Below are 13010 nucleotides of genomic sequence, written 5' to 3'. Positions count from 1 at the left end.
GTGTAAACTAATAATTCAGTCTTGAAGGTGTTATCTGACTGTAACTTTCACTTTAAATCACACACACACACACACACACACACACACACACTCTGCATATAGTCTATCGTTAGATATAGTTCTACCAGAAAGACTCGGGAGATAGAGGAATGTACGAAGCATACATTTATTGACAGCTCAGCGAGCACAATTATAAATTTCTTTGGCGGAAGGCCCCGTCCATGGTTCGTAATCCGAGGGTAGCGAATCTGCATTTCCTGCCTGAAGACGAAGGCAGGGGCGCAGCAGACCCCCCCTGGAAGGTAAGGACAGGACCATCCTGGTGGTGGTGGGGAGGGTGGAGGTTGTTGTCGCGTTGGCATCTGCGAACTCAAACATGTGTAAGTACGATCTTTTATACAGGAGTATAAAGACGTGATTGGATAATGATGAAGGTAATTAGTGACGAAGTGATTGAGTCTTCCTGGCAGAACTTAGGCTAAAGCTTCCATATCTAAATTCAATGGTAAATAAACTTATGGATTTTAAAATAGTTTTAAAATCATTCAATTGTTGCGAAACAGAAATGTGCATCATCTCACATTGTTAGTCTTACTGCGGTGTGTGACACAAGCAGATCATCATCAGAGTTAAACTGAACCCTGCTGTGCTCTGATTTCTACAGAAACATGATTTGATCTCTCTCTGGACACAGTTTTATAGCTGAGAAAGACCATTTGGTTCATTTTTGTGTTTAGTTTGAAGGTGAAGGGCTTCTTTCAGTCATTCTGTTATGAACATCAGAGTCCTTCCTGTCTAAAACAGCTTTATAACTAAATCACTTTATCAATCCTTCAAAACTGATGTATGAAACACAGTTGAAGATGATTCACAGGTCAGAGGTGTTTTATACTTCTGTGTTACTTGTAACCGGGTCAGATCTGATGCATAGGGCACACAAAACTGGAATAACTTCAGAAGTTTCATGGTCATCATCTGATTTGTTGAATTATACAGGATTTCCAGGAGAAATGTGTCATGTTCTTTAATGCTCTAAAGCGACTTTGATTTAGATCTCATCCTATAGTGTCTCTGCAATCAAGACAATAATATTGCCAGATGACACACAATTAGTAAACACCCCCGACTAAGCAAGGCAGGATGGATCCATGCTTTTGTGGTTTTTTTTACACCAAATTCTGACCATACTATCTGAACGTCACAATCAAGACTCTCAGACAAGGAAACCTTCTCCCAGTCTTCTAACGTTCAATTCTGGTGAGCTGTGATAACTGTAACCTGTTTTTGTTCTTAAGTGTCATGAGTGGCAGTATGATCATCTTCTGCTGTAGCTCGTCTGCTTCAGGGTTAAACGTGTTGAACATTCAGAGATGCTCTTCTGTAAAGCTCAGTTGTAACGAGTGACTCTTTGATTAGATATCTGCTTTACTGAGCAGCTGAACAGAAGCACCTCATAAAGAGGTGAGTGTAAGCACAGTGTAGTACGTCATTTGGAAAACAACTCAATCAGGTTTTGTTTAGTCTATTCTGCTCTTATACAGAACTTATTTTTTGATGAATTCAATGCAGTTTAATTACATTTATTTTAATAGTTTTATTACCTCAAGGCTGTTGGGTTGGAGAAAACCTCTTCTCAAGCCCTAACCTGGAAAAGTTTAACAAAAGCTCTGCTGTAGTGACTCTGCTGTGGAGTCTCGTCATTCAGAATGAAATAAGGTCTCTTCCTTTCTTCCTGGAGAAACGCACGCGCAGTTCTGTCTCATTCCCGCGAAACGAGGAAGCACCTGTACTTTACTGAGATGATGCAGTCGCGACGTTATTAATATCGTAAATCTAGCTAAGTTTTTTATTTCATCAAACGCTGTATACATGTAACTCTGTAGAGTACTGTGTTTTACTACCTCGACGTTAAATTACCGAAAACTACATCGACGACGAGTATTAATTTCCTCCTCCAATCTCCGACTTTAACTGCGTCAGGTGTTACTTTCGATTTAATTTCTGTCGGTAAAGGCGTTGTTGTTGACAGTTGATCAACTTCAGCTTTTATCTCCACATAAAATGCATTATTATCTCAGAAGGACAGTGCAGTAAATGGATTATTTTTGTATGTCTGTGATTTTGGTCGTGACTGGTAAGATATCATTTATTTTCTGTTCTTTAAGCTTTTCAGGTCACTTTAGGCCTACACTCGAAAAAAAGGAAGTTGTTGGACTGAAAATTATGTTTTTTAAGCACAACATTTGTTTTACCTTTAACCACGTGACATCATATATATGATTTAGTACTGTATGTGTAAATTTGGTTAGTATGATTTTTGTTTAGGCTAATATAATAGCTTACTTTGTTTAAAGGGGTCAAGAACTGAGAAATCATAATTCCATTGATCTTTATATTATAAAACGTCCTTTAAGTTTCAGAACTCAAAACTTTCTCGTCTAAAATGGCTCATTTTTAAGGCAATCTGCCAAAACTGAGACGTTGTGGAATGTGCCACTTTACTTTCGACTGTGTCCTAAAATGGGACATACCATTGACGAGACTGACTCTGGTATGCACGCAAAACTGAAAAAACAAGTTCTTATGTTGCTAAATAAATCTCATAAATCTTTTGACAGTTAAAATCATCTGTATTCAGTTTTCATAAAATATTAGTTGTTTTCATGCATATTGCAGACTATTGCATGCTTTTCGTCTTCAGAAAGATCTTTCTTTCTCCACATATTGCATGAGAACTGTGACCTGCTCAATAATTTGGAACGATCTCTTTAAGTAGTTTTTTCTTTCTTTCTTCCATTTATCTAACAAATACCTGACAAAATATTTAAACCTGTGTGAGACTAAAAAAATATAATAAATAAACACTTTGTTTTTGGAAAACTAAAATCTGAATGTCTGTAAATCCTATGAGATGCCACTTGAATAGTACTTTATTACAGTAAGTGTGCATGAATCAAAATGTGGATTCACAAGAAGTGATCTGGGAGACAAAAGTTTTTATTTTTATTTTTATTTATTTTTTGATGAAAGAATGTATAAATAACCAAGGGTGTAACAATTTTGTTTTATTTTTCATTAGATTATTCAATTTCTGTAGTATTACTTGGACTATGCTGTTCAATAGACCTACCTGAAACTTAAAGCACTGTCAATTCTATCTTTGTTTGATTGTTTTAATTTTGTACTCATTTTTGTATATTTTGGTCTCACAATTGTTGTAATGTATTCTCTGTTTCTTCTGCAGGTGCATCTGCTGTGAAGATAGATGTGTCAGTGATGGAGGGAGATTCAGTCACTCTACACACTGATGTTACAAAAACCCCAGACAACAAAGTGCAATGGTATTATAATGGTGGTGGCATCGCTCAAATCACTGGAGATCCCAGTAAGACCTGTACAGATGTTCAATGTAATGAAGATAACTGGAGATTCAGAGACAGACTGCATCTGGATCATCAGACTGGATCTCTGACCATCACAAACATCACAAACACAGACTCTGGACTTTATGGACTGCTGATAATCATCATCCCCGGCAGCAGCAGCAGTGAAAAGATCTTCAATGTTACTGTCCATGGTGAGTAATATGTGTTTTAAGCACATCATTGTGTGTCTTTACACAGTGACATTCTGCAGTTGTGTTTTGTAGAGAGGTCAGTTTCTCATCATGACCTCTGATTTACATTACGTTTAAACTTTGACCGTCATTTGTTGCCTCATGACTTTTTGATCATATTATTACCTGTAACATGTCTGTGCTGTCCAGAGGCAAACAGTAATGAAGCATTTTTACTTTACTCAAGTTAATTAAAAAGTGTCTGTAGTTTATCAGAGCGTTTTTCTTTGGAAAACTTTACTTCACTACTTTCCAAAAAATAATGTCATACCCTTTACTGCTCTTCATTTCATAACCCAGCACTCAGAGAGCACCTGAGAAACAGCTTTTAGGAGGAAATAGCTTGCTGTTTAATGAATCGACAGACTGTTCCCTTAATCTTCAACGTGTTTTACATTAAATATTACTTTCATTTATAATTATTTAAAAATAGAAAATTAAAAATGATTGGCTCACATCAGATGTGAGAAACAGAGTGTGTGGGATAAGTTTGAATTTAAAAAAAGAACATGTAACAGACTTTTACTCTCTATGGTAACAGATAGCCTGACTATGTCAGGCTTCGTACTTCCGCTCAATTTCAGTTCTCTTTTGTACTCAGTCTGAGATAGCAAACCATCTCCCAGTTTTCCTCCAGCTCACAAACGGCCGGACAATTAAGGAAGAGGACGGGCGGAGAGCCGTGACATCGTTGCTAAACTAAGCATAAGCGCCAAATTTAAGATCTAATCTGTATGTAATTCCTTGACAAAGTTCTTATGATATTGAGCAATAAAAAATTAAGATTGTAGTTTAGGTTAGGGAAATCGAAAAGAACAGCGGACATGTAGACACGGGATGCTATTCGCTCTGTTGTGGAGAAAATTCCAGGCATTTGCCAACTGAAGGAGAAGGGTATAACTGCAGGCTGCACAGCAAAATCCCCAGTGTTAATTTAACACTCTGAGTGTGGATTATATAAACACTGAAGCAGTGTTAAAAGTAACACTAAAGAAGAGTTGAAGTTAATAAGATAATTAAGAAGTTAATGGAGTTATGATTGAGCATTATTGAAGACACCTGATGTTAACAAGCAGACTCACCAAACGAGAAAATCACAATTTGTGTGTCACCATTATAGTGTTCAGTGTTTGCTTTAGCTGGGATCTTGGCTTGTGACTTTTTAAATTAAAAGTTTGTGTGTCAAGCCAAGAGCAAAAATCACTGGGTGTTGATGATTATGTTTTAATGTAATTGTTGCTTGACCTTAATCACTGAACTCTTTTACAGTCTCTTCTCTTCTTATGGATCATTATTGATTGTAACAGCTTTGATTACACAACGAAAGAGTCTGTATTTTCTATACATCCTGTGATTCAGATTTTTTTTTTTATTAAAGAGTTTTAATTTTAGGCACACACAGATAACAAGAATCAGCATATGAATCTCAAAAACGGTGACAAACAGCATATCCAGATAAACAGATCTACTCTGAACATCACAAAACTAGATACTAAAAATTCACATAAAAACAGCAAAAATAAAATATAGTTAGAATAAAAAGTTAAAAAGACAGATCAGCTCATAATTTATTCATGCCGCAATGCATGCTGGGAGCCATGGATGAGTTTTTATTGGCTACAACATGCTTTTTTGATGGTCACCGTTGTTGTGATGCTCACGCTGATTCTTGATGTCTGTGTGTCTAAACTAAATAACTCTTTCTTTATGTAGAACTAAGTTTTAAAAACATGTCATATTATGGCAAAAATGCTGGATCACTTTTTTATCCATCTTATTTATGTACACAGTAAAGAAACCTGAACTCAGGCATTCAGGTCAATCCATGACAATTAGTCCAAACCACAAGCAAGACCATAAGATTGCCTTTGCTGTGGTCTGTCTGTATGGTATAACTCAGTTACCACAGCCACACAAAATCTAAAGATAATAACTGAAGGGTCAAGATCCCAACTAAAGCAAACATTGACCACTATAGTGGTGATACACAAATTGTGATTTTCTCGTTTGATGATTCTGCTTGTTAACATCAGGTGTCTTCAATAATGCTCAATCATAACTCAATTAACTTCTTAATTATCTCCTTAACTTCAACTCTGCTTCAGTGTTACTTTTAACACTGCTTCAGTGTTTATATAATCCACACTCAGAGTGTTAAATTAACACTGGGGATTTTGCTGTGTGGAGATCTCCAAATAGGGGCGGGAACTCCAAAACGGGGTGGGAGTTCCAAAATAGGGCGTGGCTTCCTCCCATTGAGAGACAGGCGCATGACACACATGCACAATTTTCCCCCAATCCACTTCAGTGCAAACTCCGCCCCACAGCTGATTCTGACGTTTTTATTGGTTGTGTCAGTTAAAGTGTTTCTTATAATATGCAGCAAAGAATGCTAACCTCTAAACCTACCCCACACCTTACCTTAACCAGTGAAACTGATTGAATGGCGCTGAATAGTGTGGTAAAGAAAGTTCAGGAGATAAACAGTTAATAAGATTATGCGATATGAGACTCACCGGACAATGGCACCTTTTTAGTTACACCCAGCATCACTACCCCATCCTAGCCTGGGAATTTCTTCCCCCGGGACGGCCCCGTCGTTTGGAATAAAGCGATAGAGTAAAATCTTTCCCCTCTGCTGAGACGGCTCCTGAGTGATTCCCGTTTACATCATGAAGCAGAGGTTCAGACTTGGGTCCAAACACCACTGGCCACGAGCCTTTGGTTCTGCTCTCATGGAGAACATTTATTTATATAGCTTTTTTTTTTTTTAGATGAACTAGAAACAATGAATTTATAAAGTTTTATTTTGAAATGAAAGTCAGTAACAATTGGCTGAAGCCACAGCCAATGGTGAAAGTCTTTGCAAAAGGAGACCCCGCCCCATTTTGGAGGTTCTGCCCAATTTTGGCGTTCACGCCCCATTTTGGAAATCTCTGGTCTGCAGTTATACCCACTTGAACTGAAGCCCGAACAAGAAGAGTGTTTGTTTCACTTTGAATGGAGGTGATGTTGTAGACCTAGAAGAAGAAGAAACACAAACAATGGATAATTAATCGGAATCTGCTGTCATATCATCTTTGTGAAAATGCTTCGGTTTATTTTGATCTCAGTGTCATCTAATGATCAACACGAAATTATTTGAGTGAGAGAAGCTTTTAGCCAACCATCTCACACGTGCTCGATAGTTATATTGGATTATAAATGTTTAAATCTTTTACATCAGATCTGATCACTGTAACGTTACAGCAAGTATTCCCACACTCTACCCTACATCTGAAGAGTGAATGTGTAAATCAATTATGTTATTCTGCTGTTTGTTTGTATGTGTTACATTATAAATCCAGATATACACTCTTAAAAATAAAGGTGCTTCAAGCGATGCCATACAGACGCCTAGCCCTGCTCCTCGTGATCGACTGTCCTGCAAAGTTCAGCTCCAACTCTAATCAACACATCTGGAGCAACTAATGAAGTTCTTCAGGATCACTTAAAAATTAAAAACAGGGGTGTTTGATTAGGGTTGGAGCTAAACTATGCAGGACACTCGATCGCTAGGAGCAGGGACATCCCTGTCTTAGAAGAAACATTTTTGGTTCCACAAAGAACCATTCAGTTAAAGGTTCTTTAAAGAACCATCTCTTTCTTACCTTTTTATAATTTGAAGAACCTTTTACCAGAAAGAACATTTTGTGAAACCGAAAGGTTCTTCAGATGTTAAAGGTTCTTTATAGAACTATTCAGACAAAAGCTTCTTCTATGACATCATGAAGTGTTTTTCTTTGCTCACAATCTTTATGATCTGTAGAAAATCATTTTCAAAGCACTTTACTGTTGTATAACATTGTTTGACTTAAAATTAACTGTTAATTTCTTCTTCAGGTGTGTTTGGAGTTGGTGCAGATGGAGTGTCAGTGTCAGTGATGGAGGGAGATTCAGTCACAATGTACACTGGTGTTACAACAACCCAACAAGAAGATATAAAATGGTATTTTTATGACACCCGCATCGCTCAAATCACTGGAGATCTCAGTTTTATCTGTACAGATGTTGAGTGTAATGAAGGGACTGAGAGATTCAGAGACAGACTGAAGCTGGATCATCAGACTGGATCTCTGACCATCATGAACATCACAAACACTGACTCTGGAGAATATAAACTACAGATCAGGAGCAGCAGATTCAGCATCACGAGAAGCTTCAGTGTTACTGTCACCGGTGAGTATCATTTAGGTCCCTTGAACAATTTCTTAATAGTTCAATTGTGTTTTTTTTTTTTCAACCCAATGATTTCTTTTCCCACTGTGGATTTTTTTTCTTTGTTTTGGAAAAGTGAGTTTTGACTCGGTATCAAATGTATTGGAAAATTTCTGGAAACAGAATGTTTCTGAAACTTTAAAATTGGAAAATTTCCGCCAGTTTGCAGCCCTAGTATTAAACTATGATTGAGATCGTCACTTTCATGTGAAGTGACACAACCAAGACAAGCTCTCCTCAAGACTAATGTTAAAGTTAAAATTAGTCTGGTTTTTTTTTTTTTTTTCTGACAGCTCACAGTAATTTGATGCTGTTTAATCTGCTTCTCATCAAAACCCTCCAGATCTCATCATTTATGAGTTAAATTAATATCAGCTGACAACTAAAGCAGGAAAAGTGTACTTTTCAAAAAAATAGTTGCTCGTTAGTAATGAGGACTGCTTCTCTTTCTCTTCATCTGTTTCAGATTCAGGTCTGTCTTCAGCTGCTGTAGCAGGAATATGTGTTGCTGCTGCTGCTGGTGTCCTGCTGCTGATATCTCTTTATTTACTGCACTGTTCAGTAAGAAGAAAAGAAAAGTATCCAGTCTAGCAATGGTAAGTCTGATTTTGTTTTAATCCTTTTCTGCGAAACTGGTTCTTTCAGACAGTTTATGTAACCTTGTTCAAACAATGAATTCACCAGTTCATTTACTTCAATATTAGGAATGTAGCAATCATTTTTTTTCACTCCATATTTGGGTCATTTACCGTCTTGATCATGTATGGACATATATTTTCCTAGTGTTAGCTGCACACTTAACCACATTTTAATTATTATAATGAATCCGATGTACAGTGCAATGCATATACACTGTAAAGGCAAAAAATAACTGAAATTTGATTATGAGCATTATAAATGTAATCTACTCTAGTTACGCGTGCTTGATTTTTGGAAACAGCTGAATTAACAAGATGGAAATTGTGTAGAATTTTAATTAACAAAAGTAGTGTGTGTTTAATTGAGTTTGTTATTGTTATTCAAACAGACACCAAGAAGCAGCACAATGATCAGGTAAGATACTGTGAGCACTGAATCAGTTTGACTACAATAAATCAGAATTAATGTCTGCAAGTTGGAAACATGTTTGTGTAATTTATGTGGTTTGATTCAGAAATCATTACATTGAAAAGCCAATATTAACTGATTCATCAGGACAGCACTGATCTTACTGCTTTACTTCATAATAAACAATGGAGTGGATACATTTTATATTAATACATTTATATTTACAATAGCTTATTAAATTATATTATTATCAGAATTCTATTTAATATTTTAATTTATTATTATAAAAAAAATTGCAAGGGTGCCAACATTTTTTTTTTTACCACAACTGTACATTACTGAAGTACGGAGGATGACTGTGTAATTACAGTGTATTTAATCTTACTAATTTGGTGTAGGTGAATTGTTTGTCCTGTTTATTTTTTTTCACCTTCTGTGAATCTGTTTTCTTACAGGCTGATGGTGTTAATGATTTGTCTGATAAGAGTGATGTTCCACTGATAGATGATGCTCATGAGACGTCCATTAATCACACTAATGGTCTAGTGACAAACACTACCAATGACTCTGATCACATTGAGATCGAGCCTGATGCTGTCAGTGAGATTTAACATTTATTAATTATTTTGATACTTTCATGGATGAAGCGGCACTTTCATCTAAATGAATAAATCATATAAAATGTCCTCAATTATTTAATCTGTGACAATGAATGTAATAGTATTAGTGAAATATGCTCATTATTTTAAGTTAATTGTCAAAAGTCTGTGATTTTGAGTAAGGCTTGTTTGTATTTGACAGAGTTATTTTGTACAGTTAAAAGACTGTACACAGTTAAGACAGCTCAAATAGGAAAAAAAAAAACATGTGACTGCACTAGCATTAGCAAAGCTACTGATTATTAAACAAAGCATCATGCCTCATAGTAATACATGCAGTTATTCATAACCATCAGCTCTACTCTTCTGTACAATGACAACAACAGAAACTTCAGCATAACATAAACTCTTTTATGAAGAAACATAACTGAACATTAAACATTAATAGATTCTTTCCTTTAACTATTATTATTTTCATTCAGTTCCTCAATATAAACCCCACATTTTCTTAAAAAATAAAAATAAAAAATAGGAAAACATAGGGCTGGACAATATGGCCAAAATGTCTATCACATTATATGTCTTATTTCCGGTCGATATCATATAATTCCAATATTGATCTGAACACTATTTTAAAAAAGAAGCCTCATAAAAAACCAGTAATGCCCCAATAGATGTCTGGACCTACAAGCTTCTAAAAAAATTATTTGCCAAGTTTATGAAACCTTATTTCAGATAAATGCTGATCTTTGGATCTTTCTATTTATCAAATAATCCTGAAAATTGTATGTATATATATATATACACAGTGGTGGGCATAGATCATTTTTTTAATCTCACTGTGATCTTTAAATTAATCTAGATTAAAATGGCTAATTCGAATTCTGCCGAAGGCATTCAGAATATGTGTTACCCAAGTAAAATTGACCGACAGTAAGTCTTTGAGAAGGGGTTTATCAAGCTAGATGGTGCATCTCCTGTTTCCAAAATGCATCACAAAGTGTAAACTAAGCTGTAAACTAATTTCTAATAACCTTATGCCTGTTTCACACATAATCCGTCTGCAGTGCTTATGCGTTGCATATTTTTTATGCACCAATGTTAATGGATTCCAGTTGCTTTCCAGGAGTGTTGCGTCTGCAGCAGTGCAGCGATCGTTTACGTACCAAGTAGCGAACTGCAAACGCGTCCTGTGTGAAAGCACATCGAGTCCATGCTGCACCATATACGTAACGTGCCCGGACTGCATACACACTGCAGACGGAGTATGTTTGAAACATGCGTGAGCAGAGCCGTAGCTGGGGTCAGCGTGGACCCGGTGAAGGTTGTACCAGTTGGCACTGTTTGAAATTGTTTAATTTGTATGTTCGTTTATTTTTATTTATTTGTGCTATTTACACAATGTTTAAGTTTTTTTCAAGTTTGTAGGTGTCAAGGTACAGAAACTAAATAATTAAATGTAAAAAAGCACTGGATAATCTTCAATGTAAAAATGAAATATACAATCAAACCTACATTTATTCAGACACCTTCAACATTTCTCACCTTATTACAGTTTTGCTATATATATATATATATATCAAAAATTATATCTGGTGTCTGAATAATTTTTGGTTTGACTGATAAAACTACTAAATTATTCAGTCAAGAGCAGTGAGTGATTTTCATTTTCTTGGATTAACATTACAGCAGCCAGTAGCTAAATTAGGCGCGGTCACTTTAAGAGATGATGAACGCATCCAATATAATACACATCACATTTTTTTCCTCAACTGTTTACTTTCACTTAAGAAATAACTGACAGTTTTTTTTTTTTTTTAGCATAATTTCCAAGGTCGATATTTTACCACGAGTACTGAATTGGGCTCTTAGTATAGACCCAGCTCCCAACCCAACTTTGAGAATAGATTAATGGCGATATATTTTTTATCGGCCGATAAAAGTCTCACGTTAATGCAGCACGTTAACGCCAATAACGGCCCACCACTAATATATATATATATATATATATATATATATATATATATATATATAGATAGATAGATAGATAGATAGATAGATAGATAGATAGATAAACCAATCAGCATATTATAATTTTTTCTGAAGGATCGTGTGACACTAGTAATGATGCTGAACATTCAGCTTTAAACACAGCAATCAATTACATTTCAGAATATATTCTGATAGAAATCAGTTATTTTAAATGGTAAAAATATTTCAAAATTGTACTGTTTTTGCTGTACTTTGTGTGTGTGTGTGTGTGCTTGTATGTATATATATATATATATAGATAGATAGATAGATAGATAGATAGATAGATAGATAGATAGATAGATAGATATAGATATATAGAAAAAAAGAAAATCAAAAACAAAGGCATGTAGCTTGAGACAGGTTTATTGAAAATGCAAACTGAATCTCTGACAGCAGGAGGTGCTTTGAGCTCTGAAACAAATTCTTTAATAAAATATACACACTATGTTTTTTCTGCACAGTGCACTGAGAGTGTTTATTATGTTCCATGCCTTTATGCATTAATGATGTGGGTTGTGTTTGAATGATGAAATAGCAAATGAAACAACTAATCTCTGATATGTGACAAAAAGAATCACACGGAAACAATAACATATTATTATGCAAACAAATTTTTTTAACATTTTATGAACTGCTGCTGATTAGTTTAGCTCACTGCCAAGTTTTATTTTTAAATTTAAATGTTTTAATTGTATTGTTTTTGTGTGTATAGACTTAGCATCTGATTTTGTATTTTTGTACATTTTATTATCAACTCAAAAAATTTGTGTTTCCTGCAATAAATGTCATTAAACATTTGATTGACTCATAACAGCTGGAGTGTGTGAGTTTGTATCCAGAGATAACTGAACTAACTTACTCTGAGTTATTAGAGGAATCACTGTGTGGCTCTGTTCAGTCTGTAATCAACTTACATCTTTAAATTATTCTTTTATTGAATCTGACAATTCCTGGTTTTGACACTAGAGGACATTCCAGTGGTATATTATGCACTGCTTGTAGTGAACACTTTAAATGAAAAGTAAGGCAATTTATAATAAATATTTGATGCTTTCTTTACTGGTAATGAACCTTAATAACCCCAATACAATCAGTATTATTTGACTGAGCAAACAGAAAAAAATTGGATGATTTGGTCTTTCTGTCCTTACAGTTCTGGACGCTGTTCAGTGAAAGCATTGCAAATAAAGTCTAGTGGATTTGTGATTTACTCTTGATTTAATATTGAATGTCAAATTCAGAAATCAATTATAATATAAAGTAATAATGATATATATATATATATATATATATATATATATATATATATATATATACACACATCTCCATACAGATAAATAATTGATGATTATCACCACCAATATAAAGTATAACAATCTACACCTAGGTACAGGTTAACACCTGATGGCATTTCTTCTGGGCTTTTGAGTTACAACAAATGTGTTTTAGAAACACAC

The 13010-nt window shown here is 35.1% G+C and overlaps 1 protein-coding gene across 1 annotated transcript in view; it reads left to right on the top strand.

Annotated features, from left to right (window-relative positions):
* Positions 1 to 1708: 1708 nt before the first annotated feature.
* LOC127987225 (uncharacterized) overlaps positions 1709 to 13010 on the top strand; it is a 45617-nt gene continuing 34315 nt past the window's right edge. Inside the window, exon 1 of the mRNA XM_052589503.1 lies at positions 1709 to 2134. Within this exon, the coding sequence (XP_052445463.1) occupies positions 2095 to 2134 (40 nt within the window). The 5' untranslated portion in view covers positions 1709 to 2094. The remainder of the gene's footprint in view (positions 2135 to 13010) is intronic.

This window comes from Carassius gibelio, chromosome B22 (assembly GCF_023724105.1).
Source record: "Carassius gibelio isolate Cgi1373 ecotype wild population from Czech Republic chromosome B22, carGib1.2-hapl.c, whole genome shotgun sequence".
Lineage (NCBI taxonomy): Eukaryota > Metazoa > Chordata > Actinopteri > Cypriniformes > Cyprinidae > Carassius > Carassius gibelio.
This window is presented reverse-complemented; position numbering and strand designations above follow the sequence as displayed.